Source organism: Chinchilla lanigera, unplaced genomic scaffold (genome assembly GCF_000276665.1).
Source record: "Chinchilla lanigera isolate Chin_1 unplaced genomic scaffold, ChiLan1.0 scaffold00018, whole genome shotgun sequence".
Lineage (NCBI taxonomy): Eukaryota > Metazoa > Chordata > Mammalia > Rodentia > Chinchillidae > Chinchilla > Chinchilla lanigera.
This window is the reverse complement of record NW_004955419.1, coordinates 19,770,642-19,793,088: the sequence shown is the minus strand read 5'-3', so window position 1 is coordinate 19,793,088 and position 22,447 is coordinate 19,770,642. Positions and strand designations below refer to the sequence as shown.

General features: G+C 40.9%; 1 protein-coding gene across 11 annotated transcripts in view; it reads left to right on the top strand.

The window, feature by feature from the left end:
* Window positions 1-22,447, top strand: part of Znf462 (zinc finger protein 462) — a 140,758-nt gene that overhangs the window by 78,101 nt on the left and 40,210 nt on the right. The window contains exon 8 of one of the 11 annotated variants that reach the window (XM_013513247.1): window positions 399-1,166. The exons of the other annotated variants lie outside the window; for them this stretch is intronic. Within the exon in view, the coding sequence (XP_013368701.1) occupies window positions 399-442 (44 nt within the window). The 3' untranslated portion in view covers window positions 443-1,166. Of the gene's footprint in view, window positions 1-398; window positions 1,167-22,447 lie in introns of those variants that run through there. 11 annotated transcript variants of the gene reach the window in all.

The window sequence follows — 22,447 nt, the reverse complement described above, 5'->3', positions numbered from 1 at the left end:
TGTGGGGCTAGACAGTAGCCTGTAAATCATGCTTTGAATGGTGTTTGAAACACATGTGAAATCCAATTGCATATTTTAATGGAGAGAAGCTGTGGGGCTATTGGCTCTCAGTTAAGGTTTCCCACACTGCAGATGCCAGGACACTGTGAACACACGAACCAAAAATGTGTTGCAGGCCTGGGGGAGTCGAGATTCATAAAACCAGGGAAATCACCAGTGTGTCCTTGGCTTTCTGAATCCCCTGTGAGGGGTGTGAATAAAAGGAGTTGACATGCTCGCTGTGCTTTGCAGTTGCACTGGTCAAATGCTTGTTGTCTTGAGAGCCAGCCAGCCCTTTCTGGAAGGAAGAAAGAGCCCAGATGGGAGGTTCTTCCCATGCTGTTCTCCTCCCAACCCAGGGGGAAGCTTGCAAGGAAGAGGGAAGCCGAGAAAGCAGAATTGAGAAGGTAGAGCTGATTCAAGGTGCCCGACCGCACACCTGTTCTGTACTTCGGTGAAGCTCCTGGGCTCTGAGCTGTCAGACTTGACATGTTTCACCAGCACATGAATCCTCTATATATTCGTCATGATCAGTTGTTGAAAGAAAAGCAGCGGCTGTATGGGATTGGTTTTGTGTATAGGGTAATGGGAAATGACATGTAATTGCTATTCAAAACAATGCATTAAGGGGAGACAATGAGGTTGTCAACAGAAGGAAGAGCTCTACTGTGTTTGTGTTTACCGTGTTCCTTCTCCTGCCATACAGAATGTAGGACTGGCTTTTATCAGGCTGTTTCCAAGTCTCTGCTTTCAATGCAGAAAAGTGCACATCCACGCGCAGCTATAAAATAACAAAGGAACTAGGACAGCATAGTCTAAGCATAAAAATTTGTTTAGGTCTGAAAAGCTACACAAGACATGGGCAGTGGATGTGTAATTTAAGTTTCAGTGGCATACTTCATAAGAAGTCAGGCCAGTGGTGACATTCCATCTTTGCCTGCCCTCAAATTTCCCTCAGCAAAAACCTATTTATTTGCTTTACCTATCCAATTATGCTGTGTGGAATTGTGAGCCTTAGCAAGTGACTACTACTATGGAATTGTTGGCCTTAGCATGTGACTGCTACTACTATTGTTATTTAAAACAACAATAAAAAAATCAGGTACCATGACTAGGTGCAAAATCAATAGGTAAATGAGTTTTTTTGCCCCGTCCTTCCTAGCAACCCGGAGAAAACACCAAGAAAACCTGGTCATGATGCCTCTCTCTTAATAATATAGATCTCCACCGAGTTCACCCAACAGAGAAATGTTTAATAGAAATTAAAAGAAAAATGTTGTATGTGATATTATCATTACAACTTTTCAGTTGCCTTTTCTAAACACTAGAATAGTATTTGATATATCTGTTTTTATCAAGACACTTCCTTTTTTTGTTTTTTTTTTTTGTTTTGTTTTTCGGTTTTTCTCCGGTACTGGGAACCAAACTCACGACCTTGTGCTTGCCAGGCAGGCGCTTTGCCGCTGAGCTAAATCCCCAGCCCCTCAAGACACTTCTTATTGAGGAACCACAGACATTTGTCATCTCATTATCAAAGTCCTGCACACCACACACAGTACCGACCATTTAGCCATTCTCCCCCCATTGCAGAGTGGCTTAAAACCTGTTACCTCCCATCTCTGTGCTTGCTACCCTCAGGTTTTAACTTCCTTGCACCCAGTTCAGTAAGATCTTCTGGGAGCTTAGAACGATTTCCTACCTTTCTGCTTCTTTCTATAAGTTAGTGACTTTCACTTCTTTCAAAGACTGATTTTTGTTCTATTGTTCCCAACCCTATTTTTATTGTTCTTCTCACTCTTCTTAGGGCTTTATTTGTATTTATAGTTATGCTATTTCCCCTGCCTCCTAATTTTTCCAGTGGGAATAGACAGTGAGATAGGTTCTTAGCAAATACTGTGTTCTTTTAATAGATCAGTGATCTGTTAGAGACATCCTAACTTTGTGACTCAGCTGACTGTACTGAGCCCCTAAACTTAATCGAGCTCTGTGGAACCACCTTTATACAAGGATAAGTTTGTCTCTCTTCTAGTTAAGCGATACTTTCAAAAGACAAATAATCTGAAGATAAAGCCTTAGGGACTGTCGAACAGAAACTTTCTGACGAAGTTATTCCACCAAGATGAAAAGATCTTCCATAAGATAGAGAGATTAAATGTTGCCATTGCTCTCTGTGCAATGAGAGGTTCTGTAGAGGTGGAAAACTGAAGGTGGAGACAGCTGTAAACCTGCCATCCCTCAGAAGGAGGTTGAACTGAGGTGGTGATGGAGGGGTAGACACTGTTAGGATGATTAGCAGGTAGCAGAACTGCTGGAACCACTGCGCACAATCACTGACCCTGGAGGGAGCCACCTTGTTCTTTGTGTCTTTGTCAGAAGAATTTACAGTCTGATGGGAGTTAAATCTAACTTCATAGAAGCTGTTCAGTGAAAAGAGATCAACAACACTTTTCAACGAGGAGAACTTTCTAATCTACCTGCAAATCTTTCCCACCAGGCTTTTAACATAAAACAATACATCGGTTAGGAGAGATTTATTTTGCAAGACTCATTGGTGAACTTCCTACCATAAAGAAATAATTGGCAAGCTTTTTTCCTGTAAAAGGCCAGAGAGAAAACATTTTCAGCTTTGTAGTCATATAGTCACTTTCACAACCGCTCGCCTGTCAGTAAAGCACCATGAAAATAGCCATAGAAAATATGTAAACAGTGATCATGGCTGTGTTCCAATAAAACTTTATGTGCATAACAGTGGAGAGGCTGGACTCGGCCTATGGAAGTTGTTTCACTAAACCTCATACAGCTGATTGCAGGAAAAATTGAGCAATGCCCATGAGTTGAATCAAATGTTTAATAAATGTCTTTGTAAAGTTTTATGTTTAACATACGGAGTATTCCTAGGTGATACTTAAAATGTAATTGGACCCACATATAGTCTTGTTTTACATATGAAATGTAAGATATTGGATAAACTTTAAAAATATTAGTGAATTACAAGCATGAATTACATTTAAGCTTAAAAGAAAAATCTTCTCTAAGAAGTATGTTGAGTCTAACTACAAACTATCAACTTATTTAACCTTGACTGCAGCAATACTTGACACTTAAAAATTAAGATCTGAGATGCTTGCTTTTCGAAGAGCAACTTTTTAGATCTCTAAATAGGTCAGACATAAAATTCAACCTTTAAGAGGATCCAATTAGTTGCTAGGGCATCAGACCTTCTATACAGGTTCCAGTGGCAATCAGATTTCTCTTGGGGTGAAAGAAAAAAGGTGGTTTCTTTTAAAATGACAATAATGTAATAGAGACTCTCGTGAATAATTGTAAAGTAAAAAAGATTTACACCATTTATAGCACATGGGATGTAAGGCATAATTTTAATGGCTTGACTAGAAGTTTTAATAGGTTCTGCCAAGCTCAAAATTATCTGACCAGACACTACTAACCTTCCCTTTTGACACCTGAAATTCTACATTAAAATGTGATCTAGAGTTTATTGTAACAGTTAGTATAAAGAATGACATTTATACTATAAGTCTTAGAGGTCTTCAATGAAGTGACATTAAAGAATCTGGAATCCTGTATCACACACTCAGAAATCTGTGCAGGATTTGCCCTCAATGGCAAATAGAAATCTTCCAAAATGGTGATCACCCTAAGATTGAAGATCATGTGATAGATCCTGCCCAAGAAACCCACCTGCCAGAGATCTGTGAACTTTTCAATTAGCCACTGTTTTGTGCACCATAGATTAAAAAACATTGCAATTGTAGACTTTCTATGCTCTGGGAACGTAGTCAACTTACCCGTCTCCCTCTTCCCATGCCAACATAAATTTTTGGTCGTCCGAAACATAAGTATTTACTACTAAACATATTCAGAGCTGGTTCCTAGCAACACTAGATAGAGTTGGCTTCATGATTCCACATCTGGCTTTTGCATCATTTGGTGAACTGTTTGACAGTTACCTTACACTGTCCAGAACCTCAGCCATGGGAGAAATCCACTTTCTTCTTTGAATCGTCTAAAAGACTAATGTCAGTTCTTTTTGAAAGAAAGAATTTTCCTCCATCTTATCATTTCCATCTTGATTTGTCTTTCCCTGGAGCTGAAGCTAGATGTTGCAGTCAGTCTGATTTTATTTGAGACGAAAAACCCTCAAGCTGTCTTGAGACTCAGTATGACTTATAGGTCCTCAATTCTCTTTAAGAAAACTGCTTTGCATGAAAGAATTGTACAAAGGCTGAAGGAAGGGTGTTAGAGTTAGGAGGACCAATAGGAGTGAGCCATGATTCAGAGGTAGCCATCCAGGGATAGCCTTCCTGGAGCAGAAGGTATGTCTTCAGAAAGAACAGTATGTGGAAAGTAATGTTTTTTGAGTACAGTGATGAGAGCAAGATACCAGAAATAACATTTTAGAAAGAATTACTGTTTTCTGAAATAAATTACCAGAGTTTAGATGGTATGGACCAGAAAAGCATGTCCAATGACATACATTTTCTTAACACATTCATAATGCTACATAATACCCTATAGGAAAATCCCAGTGGTGGTGATGAAATAAAAGGAGAAGAGGAAGAACAGCCAAGCTGACATGAGAGGCAAGTGTTCTGGTAGGAGGGTGTATTAATCACCTTTTCTTGTCCCTAAGACAAAATACCTAACACCCACAACTTAAACGAGAGGTTTCTTTTGCTTCATAGTTTCAAAGGGTTCAGTCCATGGTTGGCTGGTTCCAAGGCCTAAGTGACTTGGTAGAAGGACATGGTGGAGGAATGCTACTCAACCAGTGGCACTCAGGAATGTGAGCAAGAGAAGGGAGGAGCCAACGAGAAGAAACACCATTTCAGGTCACGTCCCAGTGACCCTCCACTTCTCACCAGGCCCCACTTCCTAACAGCAAAGTCAGCTCTGAACTCATCCATGGATGAACCCACTGATGAGTATAGCACCTCATTATCCAGTCACCTTCCAAAAGCCCCAGCTCTGAACACATGATGACACTGAGAGGCTATTTTAGATCTAACCCATGACAGGATGTACTTCCTTTCTGCTGTGGTCAGTCCCTTGCTGTTGATGCCCAGGAAGAGACAAGCTGCTACCATGAATGCTCAACCCAAAGAGGTGTATTTGGTTGAGACTGTTGAGCCCAGCTAAGGTTTCATGTGTCAGCACACTGCTCTTGGAGAAGTCATTCCAGGACTAAGTTCTGTGGCTTCCCTGGGGACACACAATATTCTTAGATGACTTGCAGAAGTCACTCCCTTTATGTCATCTTTTATTTTCATGCACTGCCGGGCCTCCACCAGAACTGCAGTGACTGCCACACTGAGCAACACAGAATCTTCTAAACCTTTAATCTAGTTCTTGGGTTTTAGCATTGCTAGTTATTTTTTTCCACTTGACCATTTTGAAAGTCATCCATTCTGGTTTACATAATAATTCTGCATGTCTCCTTATTTAATTCCTGAATGATAAAAATAGTCATTATTTTTATTCATTTAATTCTACTGATTACTTTAATTTGTCATCTGTCTTAATATGTCTAATGCATCCAAGATACAAATGATTAGTCTCCTTTTATAGAGAAGGCAACCCAGGCTTTGAGGAGTGAAATGGTGAGTCCGAGTCATAAAAAGTGAATGCACTTGAGCTGAATTTTATACACTGAATCCAATCCTATGTCCTTAACCTTATGCCCCACTGAAGTCTAGCACCAAAAGTACACATCCAAGAAGTGGTATAGAGTGGCTAAGGTACCACTTCGTATAAATAAAACTGGAAGCAAGTTTTTATTGTTTATCGATGTTTAAGTTAATAGGTATACAGATAGTATTAAGTTAACAGACTAGAATGTATTGAAATAAGCAGTTGGGCATCTAGATTGTAATGGCTGTAGCTACGGGAAGGAGAAGGAATCGATGAGTTACAGAGGCCTAAGTGGGACAGGTGGGGACTCAAGCTGGGCATGGAAGCGCAAGTAGGTCTATACAGACAGAAGGAAAGCCATTCCACATGAGAAGAGTCTCTACAATGAGCAAACATACAGATGGAAGGATCCCGGGACAACAAGGAGACCGTTAGCTAGTGTGGAGGGTGTATGGTGAGGTTAGTGGGTAGCTAGAGGTGGTACCAGGCAGTAGGTATACTTAACACTGGGGAGGGGACTTGGGATTTGCTAAAAAACATACTGAACAGGGAAGACCAACAGCAAGGTACCTTTCTCTTGTGGAAGTAGCAGGGTACTTTTGAGCTGCAGGTGCAGTAAGGTGCATCTATAGGTCTTCAAGAATAAGCGTGTATTAAAGACAGGCATAGACGGGTGTCATCCTTTTTTAAGGTGGCTGCATAGATTTTTTTCTTCTAACTACAATAGTTAGATCCACTCACAATTGAAGGACAGTTTTATGGCAATATGTAGCATAAAATATAAGGCTCACCCATAATGCTAGTCTCTCTCCACTAGAATAATCTTCGTTAGCAGTTTGCTGTAGTCATCTTGATAATTTTTCTATAATAGACAAAGTTTTTGTTATTTTAATCATTTTTATAAAACTGATAGCATAATATACAAACTGTTTTTCTTTCATATGGCTTTGCTCTCACTTGATAGGTTCCATCACTTGACTCACTCTAAGTTGGAAGTATGATAGGCCATATCTTAAACAAAAACTACCCCTTCCAAAAAATCAGTGTTCACTGCTTAGAGGCTTCAGGTATTTTTTATGTGTTGGATATATGTATTTAAGGTGGTACTCTCAGAATTATATAAGGCCTTTGATATTTTTGCCAATCAAAACTAGATTATTTTCATTTTACTCAAATTTATTTCTTAAATTTACTCAGTAATTTAAAAATCAAAGTAATTTACTCAAAATTATTTCATTACTCAAATAGAGCTCTTTGTATTTATTGGAGGCTTACTACATTTAAAATACTAGCAAATGGTCTCTAAGTTCAATGCCAGAAATCAAGATTACAGACTATCTACACTATTCAGAGCAATGGGCGGAAAATGAGATTTTGCTAGGGGATAGAGTAGTTGCTAGGGGCCAAGTGTGTTGGGTAGTTTCTGACCCCGGCATTCGCTTCTGTTTCTGGACTTGCCAAATATTTGTATAATTATCAGTTATTATATTTGTCTCCCAACTATAAACTGTGTGCTCTCTGAGGTCAAGGATTGTTTCCTATTCATTTTTAGAACCTTAGCACTTGGCAGGCCATTCAATAAATATTTCTTAGGTTGATTCGAATTAGAGATGAGTAAACAGCCACATACAAGGAATGCTGACACAATGACAGTTTATGTGTGAAAAAGCCCGAGAATGTGAGTGACTGAAAGTTCAGGGATGTTACATGCTATTTGGAAAAAGTCAGTAGAATCTGGTTTTGTGTGTACTAAGATGCACTGGCCTGGGTTTTTTTGTTTTTTTAATCACTCCCCCACCTCCTTGAATTAACTAACTTCTACTTCTACCCCCACTGATGACACCATATCCCTCTGAACTTTCTGAAACCCAAGTAATTTGTCTCCTTTCATCAACTGAGAGGAATGTATGCATTCCTTCCACTTGAGAATATTTCTGCTTCCTTATTTATGGGTCTCATTTCAAGTATCTTCTTTCTGTTTATTTTCTTCATCTTCTTGCATGAACTCAGTGCCAGGCTCACAGTCTTTCTTTCTACTCTACCTCTAACAGTCATGCGCTGGAATTCTGATGGACTAGATTCAAGGGTAGTAACTCATCCGACCCTTTGGCCTCCTCAGGAAATGTTGACCTTCTTCTTAACAATAGTCCACCTGTCTCTCTGTGGTTGGATTCACCATAACTACTCAAACCCCAAGATCTCAAACTCTTGGGGGCTGGGGATTGAGCTCAGCAGCACAGCGCCTGCCTGGCAAGCATGAGGTCGTGAGTTCGATTCCTGGAACCAGAAAAACAAACAAAAAAACAAATCAAACTCTTAAATTTTGTCTGAGCGCAATGTCGGGTCTTCCTCCCTCCCAGACCCTGAGACCCTGGGGTTCACCATCTCAGAGGAGCTTTCTGCAGCCTGCTGATTTCTTCAGCTCCCGTTTTCTTCTCTGCTTTCCAAGCTTGTCAGACTCCAACCTGAACCCCTGTTCTCACATTCTCTGACGTCAGCTGGTCTTTCTCTAATCTCAGTCTTTGCCAAACTCTGCTCCAGGTTATCCTGGCTAATCGCAAAATCTGATTTTCCTTTTCAAATAAGTGTGCACATATTCAGGTTTATACCTATGTCACATCAATTTATCCATAAGTATTCCATGGTTATTTTCTTGTCACGAGACAGGAATACAGTCACAACCAGTGTGCTAGAAGTTGCAGAGAGCTGCAGTCTATCTTGCCTGTCCCAAAGTAAATGGAATGAGCAGCTGTAGACTTAATAGCTGTGGCAATTGCAAATTATTGTGCTTGTAAGTTGTGATTTTATTATTACTCTGATTTTACAGTATTTTAAAATTTTGCCCATGGGTAAGTTTTTAATTAGGAATACAGAGAAGGAAAGAGGAAGAAACACATCTACCTTGCATGCAAGCAAGAGTAATGCCACCAACATTTCTGTTAGAAGAAACACAGTAATTAAGATAACTAAACCACAGGCATACAGTGATAGCACATGAAATTCCCAACAAGCCCATTAAAATTGGTAAATTCTATATGTTGTTATGGTAACAATGAAATAGGATCACTTTTGCTAATATATCTGTGGTATACTTTTGCATTTTGCTTACATCACCTCCATTAAGGGAGTTCTGGAAAAAATAACTCATTAAAAAATTAAGTTCGATCTTTAAATAAAAGATTTTGGTTTTCTCTTTTAAAGTAATTGTTTTTCAGTTACTTTTTGAAGAGCTTCATTGTTATGTCTGTCTATCCTTGTAACTTCTATTTGTTTGTTTGTTTGTTTTTTGTTTTTCTTCCAGTACCAGGAATGGAACTCACAACCTTGCACTTCCCAGGCAGGCGCTTTGCCGCTGAGCTAAATCCTCAGCCCCATATCCCTGTGACTTCTACTTTCTGGTAGTATTTTCTAAATCACAGTATACTTAGAGTATGTTCAGGACATAGGTATCACTCATTGTATGTGGTCAGAGCAGGAAAGACTTTAAAGACTATAATATGGAGAAGTGATGGTTTGGTCCCAGCCAAGGGCAGATTGATTAGTTGATTGATTTTTAGTTTATTTTCATTTTCTAAATTCAGAGAAAGGAAAAGCAACACAGCAGAGAGAAGCTTTGTAAACTATAATACACTGCACCCATTAGTAATTGTTTTATAGTCATCATCATCATCATCATCATCATCATCATCGCAATAGCAAGTGGTGACTCCTGGGGCTGTCCATAAAGCACCTGTTAAGGAAGTGCTGAGACCAGCCAAGCCTCACAGCTTGAAGAACAGCTCTCACTGCATTCCTGGGCTTCTGAACCCAGAAGGGGGATGCAGGTTATCAATAGCAACAGATTTGCAAAAATTTGGCTTTTTTTGGTACCAGGAATCAAACTCGGGACCTTACACATGCCAGGCAGGTGCTTATGCCACTGAGCTGTATCCCCAGCCCTCAGATCTGCAAATTTGACTATTCCACACCAGTTCAAGTTCTGCCCCAGACATTTTTGGTGGCAGTGGCTCCAATCAGGCACACTCATTCAGAGGAAGCATCCAGGTGTTCCATGGACCCTCTTCCCCAACTCCTAACCGTTGTTTTTCAGCGGAATTTTGGAGTTGCATCGCAGTACTGACATCAAGTATGACTCTTGCGGTGTAGTGCTGTGTTCATTTTGATTGAGCAGATCCCAAAATCATTTTCACCCAGCTGGAGCTAGTAAAAGTTAGGGGTGCATGATCTTTCTGAAACCAGTTCTCCGTGTAGGTGATCTTTGCTTACTGCCCTACAGATCAGGGAATGTTGGACCCCAGAGTTTCGAGGACCAGGTAGAGAGGGCTGCTGCAGGTTCAAGTCCAGGAAATGCCATTGAGGTTGTAAAGAAATGTGCAGTCTTAGGCAGATGTCCTGTCTAGCTCCGTATCACACATGAATATCTTCAAATAAACCCTTTACCCTCTATGAGCCTCGATTTTTCTAATATGTAAAATAATGGTGTCTACTTTATGGGAGTATTTCAAGGATCAAATGAGGTAACGTGTGGAAATGCTTTTCTATTCCAAACTACTATAGACATATTCAATACTATGAAAATAGAGTAGAAGCAATTTTCTTATCAATTTATGATAATTTATCATCAACCACAGAGAATAATGAAATTTTTTTTTAATAGTAACTGAAGCAAACCCATATTGTGACTTTAAAGTTGAATGAAATTTCTTTACATTATGATGCTTCTTGGGAGTCTAACATAATACAGTGTTTGAAAGTAGTGCTTAATCTGGAACCCTATTAGTATTAACTTGAATTTTAGGGCTTAATTGAAATCACCCACCCAAGAAAGTCCTTAGCCCTTTATGTGACAATGAGCTGATGGAATGTTTTGGTAAGTTTCAGTGTCAGGCAGCAATGATTATGATTATTATTATTATTGTCACTATTATCATTATTATCACCATTTATCAGTGCACCTTTTAATTAATGATAACTATCATTTATTGTGTATCTACTGACAAAGTACTTTACAAACATTATTTTGTTTCATTTCTTCCTTACCACGATCCCATGAAGCAGGAACTCCCACGACCACCTACCCCTGTTTCAGAAAAGAGGAAAATAGCTTTAAGAAGGTTAAGTGGTACGCCGGGGCCATAGTCGGCACCTGTCAGAGTTGGCACTATTAGTGCTGTCAGCTCAAGTCCTGAGCTCTGTTTTCCATGTCAGACTCCTTCTTTAAACTTCGTTCTTAGATGTGCTGTTTTTTCCCTAGAAAGTCTAAGGAGATCATCTAAGAAAATCTATAAGCCCCAAGAAATTATACTGTGTTTTAAATATTAAAACCATTCTTGGATATGACCTTCTGCAAGTTTATTTCTGCAGTTGCCATCTCAGCCTCCAAATATCTTGAAAGAAGGAACATTCCCAACTTCTGCTTCCTGCCCAATCACTCTTACACTGCTGCAATCTGTTTTGCCTTCAGCAGTTTTTGAAGCACTCTGCTGAAGTGATCTGTGATTGGCTAACTCCAGTGACATTTTCCATGGGAAAGTCGCTTCATTTTGCTGTTGACACCTGCTGCCACCTCCTTCCCTCCCTCTCCCTGATGGCTTTCACAAGGGTCACCAGTGAGTCCAGACAAACAAGTCCATGGCCTCTGCTCTTGCCTCATCCTTCTTTTTTTGGTCTGTGGCATTTAAAACTGCTGATCTTCCCCCAGGCAAATTCTCCTTCCTTGCTTTTGGTCCTGATGTCTGTCTCAGGCTCTCCTCTTCTTAGAATGCCTTCCCTTTACCTTATTTTCACCACCATTCCTCCTGCTGCCATGACCCATGCGTGTGTCTGGTGTTGTGTCCCGGTCTCCACGCTACCTTCACGAACACACAGACTCGAAACCTACCACGTCTGGTTCCACCTGGACCTGCAGCTCAGACTTTTCAGGAGACACCCCAGATGTTGTTTTGTCTGCTCCTCACTTTCCCACTGCTGGGCTCAGTCATCCTTCCCCTTGGAGGTTCTAAAATGGCACTCTAACTTACTCCCAAGGTGTTCCCTCTGCCAGGGCTCTTAGGACCCAGCAAGAATCCCCTGCCCATATTCCATCACCAGATCAGCTGCCTACTCAGTCTTGTTTATATTTCCTTAATTCACCTCCCATCCACCTGCTTCTTTCCTAAACCACTGCCGTATTCATCTCACCGCCAGCCCTTTCATGCAGTCTATTCTAAATGAGCTTTAAGTTCATATCATTCTCCTACCCAGAAATCTTTAATGGCTTTCCAGACCTGATTTTTTTTTAAATGCACTAAACGTTCTTCATGTCCCCAGCCTTCTCTGTTACTATCAGCTGCCTCATTCTCCCTGGTTCTACCAAACTAGAATGAGCGTCTCTCTTCCCACCTTGTGCTTTGGAACCTGTTTCACCCTTGCCTTTTTTCTCCCATCTCTACGTGTCCAGACCTTGCTAGTCCTTCAGAGTTATATGCAAATTCCTTCACTTCCCTGGCATCCTCAGATGTGAGTCAGGTCTTTCTTCTGAAATCCCATGGTGCTGTGTCCTTCTTGGGGACATGTGATTCATTCTGCCAGCCTCCTACTCTTGCCAGAAAGGAGCTTGCTAGGGTCAGGGTTTTGTCATCCTTGTATTCTGAACACCTGGCTCAGAGCTGCTTCCCCCTAAAGTAAATGTCCTACATGTGTAGCGTGAAAGTTAGTCATGTTCTGCAAAACAGTCATTGTAAGAGTTTAAAGCTGAAAATCAAGATACCACTTTTTTTCGTACTCCAGAAGCCCACTGTTTTCCAGCCACACTGCCAACAGATTCCCACGGATGTTTGTTCCATTCCTGGAGCACTCGTTCCTTTTAGCATGTGTTGTAGCAGTGTCCTCTAACAGCATAAGAGCACTTGAGACCTGGAGTCTGAGTATCTTTGTCTCTATCAAATACCTAACTTACAGTAAATAAGATACTTGTTATGGATAAGCAAGCCACTTACAAAAACCTAATGAGTTCAGAAATAATCTTTCTTCACTTTTACAAAAATAACGTTAAAGCCATTGCTTTGAATCTTAATGAGCCCAGGAAAGATGCATTCATTGTCCCTGCGTTGACACATGGATGTTAAAACTCAGGAGTAAAAGGCAAACCTAGCAACATTTTGAACGTTGCTGAGACAGTGTTGAGGAACTAGACCACAGGGTCTTGGACTACACTTATGGTTTGCACGTGGACACACCACTGGGTCCTCTGTGCTGCTTTACTGTTTGCACGTGAAGGGTTGGCAAAGACCAGAAAAGTCAGGCTACCCGCTGTTCTTACTTTGCCATAGGTAGGCTTATGGGCTGAAGATACCGCTCAGTGGCACAGGGTCCTGCCTGGCAAATGCAAGGTCCTGAGTTCGAGTCCCGGTTCCATGGGCAGGCCTATAATCTGCTCCAGATGTGAGTGTATTACGAGCAATAGGAACCGAATTTCAAGTGAATAGTTCCAGTATGCTAGTAAAATCCAGAGGAAAAATGATAATGTTTTCCACTTTTCAAAATAAAGTGTGGAATCCCAGGATGCTGACCGTATTTACAGCACTGATATGAATGACGGAAACCCATTTAGACCAAATTGCCTTCCCCGTATGTTGGTCAGAGGTGTGGGTGCAATGTATAGTCAGAGAACATGTAAACACGTGAGGCCTCTGTTTCACCTGTCCCCTGCTTAAAACCCATCAGTGGCTGTCTGCGTGGCCTTCCACATAAATGTGCTGTTTGGGCCGCACAGTTCTCTTGGGCTCGTTCCTCACGTGTCTTTCCTCCTGCATTCTGAGCTGCAGCCGTGCAGAGCATCCGGTCTTTAGGTGTCCTGCTGCCTCCGCTCCAGGCCTTGCTGTTCCTTCTCCCTGGAACAACCTTCTACACCTCCTCGCCTTCCACTTGTGCTATAGATTTACACACCAACCCAAGGGACCAGATGCTCCCAAGAAAGAAGAATGCTGTCATCAGTCACAAAATAAAATACGAAAGTCCATGCAAGTAAAGAAGTTTGTGACGGAATCCCTCCGATACAGACGGCAGAACCAGTCAACCAAGGGATATCCACAATAGATAAGATGGCTAGAAGTGCCATCAAGAGATAGAAAACAAGGGTGAGTGGAGAAAGGATTAGAGCTGGAGTGTTAGGCACAGTGGCTGGGGAGGGTATCGTTGGTGCTCGGGATGATTGGAGTCATAGCTATAAATTGGACACTGAGAACAAGACTCTCGCTCAAAACTGGAGGTCATCTTGAAAATATTTTAAAAAGAAATGGACCTCAGAATAGTTGTCAGGAAAGCCACCATATAGTATGGGAATTAAATTTGCTCTAACAGGCCTTTTTGTAGCAAGTTGATTTTCAGCCAACTTGTACATATTATCTGGTTTTTTTTTTTTTTTGGTCTTTTTTGAAACGGTCTCACTATGCAGTTCAGGCTGGCCTTGAGCTCACTTTGTAGCCCAGGCTGATCTCGAACTCGCAGCAATCCTCCTGCCTCGGCCTCCTGAGTGCTGGGATTATAGGCATGTACCACCTCGCCCGGCCCGTATTCTTATCTGGCAAAACAGTATAATCATTCCATCTGTGGTATTCTTCAGGTCAGACCCTACCTTTAAATTGCATCCAGGCCCAACAATTAGTGTTGTAGCTCCCTAACCCCTGCCCAGCCATCTCTATCTGCAGTACTGGCAAACAAGCTGCTCCCAGCAGAAGCTGTGCATTTGGTTTTGCTGAGAATCGACTAGTCAGGAAGGAGCTGCAAGCACCTCCCTTGTGCCTCAAGCTGCGATGGACATCTCATATGTGTACAGCAGAGGAAGAGACTCCCACTCCAGTGGTTTCTCTAGCCCTGTTAAGGAGACCAGTCCCTCTCATCTGTAGAAAACAGTCTAGAAACCTATAATTCAGTGCAATTTTTTTTGTTTTGTTTTTTGACTTTTTTTGAAACAGGGTTTCATTATGCAGTTCAGGCTATCCTTGAGCTTGCTTTGTAGCCCAGGCTTTGTAGCCCTCGAACTTGCAGTGATCCTCCTGTCTCAGCGTCCCCTGAGTTCTGGGCTTCCAGGGCGTGCACCACCACACCCGGCTCCAGTGCAACCTTTTTATATGGCCTAGGCTTTAACTGCCGTAGACTTGGGTGCTAGTCACCAGACTCCACAACTAGTTTAGTATGAAGTTGTCATTGTCACCTTTGCCCTTTGAAAAAGGAGGAGCCAGAAGTCTGCTTGCTTGGAAGTCTCTCCCAGCAGGCTTGTAAGTACTCAGTAGATAAGAGTCGGGTGTGGTGGCACAGGCTTGTAATCCCAGCACTCGGGAGGCTGAGGCAGGAGGATTGTTGTGAGTTTGAGACCAGCCTGGGCTACAAAGTGAGCTCAAGGCAGGCCTGAACTGCATAGTGAGACCCTGTCTCAAAAAAAAAAAAAAAAAAAAAAAAAGCACTCATAGAGAGCGTAAAACTATTTCTTATTTGCCTCCTTAGTTTCTCCAGCTATAAAATGGGAAGCAATAATTATATAAAATCATGGTAAAGATCAACAAGAGATTTTTTTTTTTTTTTTTTAATTTTTGACACAGGATCTCCCTTTATAGTTCCAGCTGGTCTTAGACTCACCATGTAGCACAGACTGGCCTGAACTTCACAGTGATCCTCCTGTCTCAGCCTCTTGAATGCTGAGCATACAGGTGTGTGCCACCACGCCCAGCAAGAGACAGCCCAGGAAACAGCTTTTTATTTGAAAAAGCACCTAACACAGCCGCTAGATGTAAAGCAGCTAAGACGGTGGCAGGTGCCCCTTGGGTCCACTGTCTGGTCTTTCCAGCATTTTGGGGCCTTGCACCTTACACTGGAGCCCCCTGTCACTGGGCAGTACTACTGGGGGTAAGTGTGGAGGGGGTGGAGAAGCCATCTTAACAGAAGAAGCTACCCCTTTCATGGTGATTAAAAATACAGCTTAACCCAGAGTGAAGCTTTTCTTACGCTGCGTGAGAATGGGTGAAAATAAAAGAAAAAAGGGTGAGAAACCCACTGGGTTTGTTGGTTCCGAAACCCCAGCTCAGGGCCGGTTTTAGAACAGCTTTGTGCTTCGATGCGTGGCTGCGTATTTCTGGTCTTGATCAGTCATTGCCTTTCTCGCCTGATTTCCATACTGTCCCTTAGAGCTCTACCCATATCTAAATATACATGCCTATACCCAGATGTGCTCTTTCTTTCTGATTAACTAAGAAGCCTCCACAATGGCTTCCTGTTCGGGCTGTCACAGCGCTGTTCACAGCCTGCCGTACATTGTACCCAGCTCCTTGAAGTCAGTAGGCATCTTCCCTCCAGTCAAGTCTTGAGGAAGCGCCATGGCTTTGCCCACAGCCTGTGAGCTCGAAATACCATCTGAGGTCACTTGCAAGCTCTATATGGTCTAGGCCAAGTCGTTTCTATAAAGAGCCCTTTGTACTCGACGCTTTTCATCGGATCTTTCGATGTGGCAAAGACATCTATATGATCTAAACGAACAGCAGGAAACATGACTTCCTCGTCACACAATTCAAAAGAGTCACAGGTGAATTATGCATTTGGTATTGTAAGAGCGTCTCAATTAACAATGGCAGATGCCACCCAGCGTTTCCTCCAAAAAACATTACGAAAAGGCTTCTTCACCACACATTCATTTGTTTCCCGGTAGATTTCCAGCCTGTGTCAAGGAGGGCTTTCAAGAATGCAGGCTTTGGGTTACAAACAGTTTAGTGCAGAAGAAATGCCTACAATGTTTCCTAATGGCTGTGGCAGAAAAAGAACACGTTTTTGAAACTGGGGCATGCAGGAGCCCCAGGTTATATTCTTGTTTCTCCATCGACTGTCTGGATAACATGAAGCCATCTCTGCTTTTCTGAGCCATCACCCTTATGCAAAATGAATCGTCTGCACATTACATCTCTAGGATGCATGGGCATCGCTGATGAAGGAAAGTTGGTAAAACAGTATCTACAGAGAAAATGTAGTTCTAAATACTCCAAACTAATCCAGGAATCCCTTCTCCTAGGATTCTCTTTGCAGTGTTGGCACTGATTCTTGAAAAGTCATAGTTTACTAAATCCATGTTGTCTGTTACACCTGACCATCTCACAAACATCTGTGTCTACCGATGGCGCAACAAAGAAGGAAGAGATAGCTGCTTGTGGAATCATCTCAAGTGGCTTTTCAGATCACTGACGTCGTCAGCCTTCAGGATGTAGACTCATAGCTGATTGGGGGTCAAAACTAGAAATTAATGCCTTTGGCTTCTTGGGATGGCAGTGGATCCTGAATTCTGTTCCATTCCAGTTCCAGTGTTCAGAAGCTAGTGTTCAGGTAGTTTAAAACAATCTAGGCTTATTTCAGTAAGTGAGTCAGTGTTTCAGTGGAAAGGATCAATTAAACTTAGTGCCTAAAAAGAGAGAGTCCTTTGGTCAGTTGGGTTTTCCTTTTAAATCTGAGTTTTCCAGAGTACTGTTTTCAGTTTGAACCCTTTGACATGTTTATTGAGCACTTGTTTTAGGACACACCCTGAGCTAAGTTAGGGGATGTCAAATTTTCAAAAATTACAGGTAGATGAATGCATGCATGAGTACCTCACTTTCAAAGAAATCAGAGCCTGGTAAATGTGGAAATAAATTAATCTCAATATAACATGATGAGTACTAATGGGAGAGGCGTAGAGGCCTAAATAAGTATATCCAGAACAATCAAGGAAAGTAGAGTGACAGCAAATCTGAAGTGAGTTTATTTGATAGATTCGTAAGAGTACACCTGGCTGAAATGTCCAAGGAGGATATGACAAGAAAGTGATGATTAGAAACCTATTGGATGGCATTAAGCATACTGTGAATTTGGGGCAGGACAGGTCTGGAAAGAGGAAGGACAGCTGAACATTTTAGGTCAGCATCTAGACTTTTTCCTGTAAGAAGCAGTGAGTATTGTGATCACATTTGCATTGTAGGGGAAAGGAATCTGAGGGGGAAAGGAACTGGGCAGCAGAGAGCCAGTAAGGAGCGTTGTGCAGAAGTTCATCCGAGGAGCCATGAGAGCTTGAACGTAAGTGGATCCCAGAAAAGGAACTTTCCAGGAGGTTGAACCAACAGTGCTTTTTGATTTACTAAAAGTGTAGAACAAAAGAGAAATAAATCAAGGATTTATTCTGAATTGTTGACCAAGTGAATGATGATGACATTGCAGAGAAAAATAAGAGAAAAAAACCAGATAGACTTATCTCCAAATGTAAGATCGAGTCATTTGAAAGCTCAGGCACCCTCTTCCAGGAAGCCTGTTTGTCTTAGGTCCAATCTACCTGGATTCCCCCAAAACACACAGTGTGTGACAGCAGGAAGCTGCATACAAAATAAGGCCTTTGCGGGACTCAGCAAACCGAGGTAGGGTAGGAAACTCAAAAATGAAAAGTGCACATTTTTTGCTGTGTTTTTATAGTTTCGGAGACTCATTTTTTTGTTTTGGTTTTCTTGTCATCTACTCCCTGATCATATTTCAAGGTTTTGTTTTTACTCATCAGAATGACAGGAAGTTTTCAGTGTGTGTTTCCTTCAAGTTTGGCCTCCACTTTATTTTCAGGACGAGGCGTTTGTTTTTCTATTTGCCTCCATGACAACCAAGTCCAGATTCCTATATATAGTCATCTAGCGCCCATTGTCCCCCTGGCCATTGTGCACAATCTTGTGCATCCAGGCCAGAGAGCTTCTGATGATAGAAGGCGAGGAGGTGCCAGCATCCTCGGCCTGCAGATTTTCAAGGCATAATCAGAAGAAGGAAATCAAATAATGTAACTGCCTCTAGAGATTTATTAGACATTACCCAGAAGGAGTTTAAATGGCTTGCATCCTAAAGCTTAGCTTCCAATAGCTTTCTTTTGCAATGATCCACAGATAGAGAACAGTTTTTAGGATCTTCAGAGGAAACAATTGGAAAGTTGCATTGGTGATTTGTAGTGTTTGTTGTTGTTCTGGATGCCATATTTCATTCAGTGTTCATAGCACAAAATGAACAAGAATCTTGAGAAAGTAAAATCAAGGTACAAAGTAATTCAGATAGATCCTAAGAACTGTTTTTAAACAAGTAGACTTCTTGAGTCTATGGCTCATCTTGACAGGTCTATGCAGTATACTTTTTTGAACTTAAAGATATCTCTCTCTCTCTCTCTCTCTCTCTCTATATATATATATATATATATATATATATAATTTGTTTACCAGTTCAATCCAGCAAACATTTTCTTAAATACCTTTCCAGGCACTTCTAAGCAGTTGAGATACTTTAGTGATAAAAGCTGCAAAAATTCTTGCCTTTATGGTGCTTACATTATATTTTAAATAGGCAGAAACAATGCCATACTTTTCTGTATGGCAACAGTTGCCCACACATTCAGCCTCACAAGCATTATCCTAGTACCATAATTAATTGTGACAATAATTAAAATGCATTAGGTTTCAAAAGAAGCCAACAGATCATCTTATCAAAAGACTGAAAAAATATGGTAGATATACACATAGCCTGAAGTCTACCCTCCTATCAAAACATTAAACACACATGCAGCACAGTGTTTTTAACTATATGCACATTTTTTTGTGTCCTTTTTTTTGAGACAGGATTTTGCTATGCAGTTTAGGCTGGTCTTGAGCTCACTGTATAGCCCAGGCTGCCCTTGAAATCGCAATGATCCTCCTGCTTCAACCTCCCAAGTGCTGGGATTACAGGCATGCACAACCACGCCCAGCCTTATATGCACATTGTTATACAGCAGATATCCACGACATTTTTGTTTTATATAACTATAATTGTAGATCCACTGAATAAACTTTTCAGCTCCTCTCCCCCTAACCCATGGCAACCCCTATTCTACTTTGTCTGTATGAGTTTGACTACTCTAGGTACCTCATAGAGTGGAATCATGGAAGATTTGTCCTCTTACGACTGTCTTATTTCAGCATAATATCCTCAAGGTTCATCTATATTTTTAGGTTGAATAATACTTCATTATGTGTGTTTATTCTCTTTTTCCCTTTATCTGTCAGGGACATTGGCTATTGAAAGTAATACTGCGTGAACATGGGAATGCAGTTATCTCTTTAAAAAATTAATTTCAGTCCTTTGGGTAAATACCCAGAAGTAGGATTGCTGGATCATATTATCAGTGCCCATTACTTAAGGGTCCTCCACACCGTTTTCCATGGTGGCTACACCATTTTCAGTAGCAGCATGTGAAGATTCCAGTTTTTACAGATCTTTTTAAAATCACTTATTTTCTTATTTTTTGATAATGGCATCCTAATTGGGGAATCCTTTCTTTAAAATACCTTAAGTATTTTATTTTCACTTAATATGTAGCTGTATTTCCCCAAGACTATAACATAGGGTCAGTCCCACGTAGCCGAGGGTGGACTCTTTGCTTGGAGTCCTGTGTTTTCACTCATGCCTGAACCATATTACCTATGTTGCATCCTGTAGTACTTCTAGTTTCAGTTTCTTTTAAGTGGAATGGAAATTTGGACATTAGAACAGAGATCTTCTAGATTTTCGTTTTCAGTCTTTTAGAGTGGGTCTCGCCAAAACACACTTAGACAGTATTTTTTAGTAACTTGACTTTATCAAGCCTCTTCAAAGGGTTTCTTAGACATAACTTTTTACATCCACATTTCATCTTACTGGATATTAATTATATTAAGTAAGCAAAGTAACAAATATAACTGTGTAAAGAAGTTTAGATGCAAATAAAGCTAATTCTTCATAGTATTAACTCAACTACTGAATTCAGCAGTGGATGGACCGGCTGGAGAGTGGTACCAGCATCAGCCCAGACACCATCGTTTCCCATTGGTCTTCCTTGGTCAGGATGTTCTAAGGCTTGGGGCACTGGTGTGGTGAAAGTTACTTAAGATGATGTGTGATATAAATGTAATATAAGGTGTAATGAGATAAGGGAAAGAATCATAATGTGTATTGTTTGAAAGGCAGAGGAGACCAGAGAGTTCTGTTTGGATTGTTTGGAAAAATCTTCACAGAGGAGGTGACATTTCAGCTGAGATTTGAAGGGTGGGTAGGAATTTTCCAGGGAAAAGGGAGAGGAAAAGCAATGAATAGTCCCAACTAGGGACTTCGAGTGATGAAATATTCAGAATATGCAAGGAATCAGAAACTACTTAGAGAGGAGGATATAGATGTAGACCAGACTAAAGATCTGCGTGTACTGATGTAAGGAATGGAGACTTTATTTGGCAAGAGTGCATCACTGTATCACAATCCTAATCTTCGATATATACGTTGGCCCACCTAGAGTAGATCTTCAGAGGAGGACCAGGCAGTGGGGGAGGGGAAAGGAACATGAGTGAAGTTGGATCATGAGATATTTTAGTAGCACATAGCTAATTGTACTGTCATAGACAAGGGACTTGAATGGAGAACCTCACAATCTGATTTTGATCGAAAGCAGCCACTAACATTCAGAATGGAAAAGGACGTTAGGGGAAAATGATAATTTTCAGTGTGTTGCGTGGGTTTAAAGAGTCCATCAGACGTAAACCTGGAAACAGTCTCAGCCCGTGATGAAAGACTGAGGTCACTGCAAAGCTCGAGTTTCCCACTGCAGCAGGATTCTCTACTCACTGCAAATTCCTAGGTAACTGTCACAGACGCAAGAATACTTGAACTATTTTTGTTCTTTGCCTGTTTATAGGCAGTTGAATAATAGAAGTCTCATGTCATTCCTAAAGGTTTCTGGTTATTGACTAGAGTATGTCTCTAGCTACTTTCATGCCATTATTACTGTGATTTCTCAAATTTTCTGTAGTTTCTTGACTACGGATAGTTGGGTCCAATTCCTAAGCTCCATATTTTGGGCATCTACACTATTTGTAGTTAAATTATTCTATTTTTAGTTGCTCATGCTACTAATATTCTAGTTGCTCATGCTACTACTATTTAGCTGCTAGATGGTCTGCTTTTCTGAAGAAAATTATAATCCATGCATTACACTGGTACCTCGCTTCATGAACTTAATTCATTCCACGGTTCTAAGTCAGATGGCCGCATTCCTGTTTGTACAGGGGGGAAGATGGCTGTGGTCATTTTTGGCACCCAGTATGGTGTTCACAAATGGAAGCAAAATTTTGCCTAATGCTTCTGTTCGTGAACTGAATTGTTAGCGAACACAAACATGAACCAAGGTACCACTATGCTGTATTTTGAACTTTCTGTACTATTTTAGAATTTGGAAATTTTAAAGTGTGTCTTACATGACCTACCCCTCCCTCTGAGACATTTTTCTTTTTGTTTTAACTCGTCTTCCTCTTCTTCTAGTCTTTGTTTCTTTGCCCTAAAGGAATTAAGTCACTTTTTCTCATAGTGATAAGAATATATGCTGGACATGGTGGCACACACCTGTAATCCCAGCACTCGAGAGGCTGAGGCAGGAGGATCATTTCGAGTTCCAGACCAGCCTGGGCTGCAAAGTGAGTTCAAGGCCAGCCTAAACTGCATAGTAAGACCCTGTCTCAAAAAGCCACAAAAAAATTTTAAAAAAAGAATATAGTTGTTTAATTTCTGTTTAGTTTTTCCAAAATGTATGATTTAAAGTGACAGTGTGGCTCACTGAATGTTTCAGTATCAGCAGGGCTATTGATCTCATGAATTAACACAATAATTAATACGATTCACATTTGCTAAAATGGGTTTTCTTTTTTTGGGTTTTTTTTTTTTTTTTTTTTTTTTTTTTTTTTTTTTT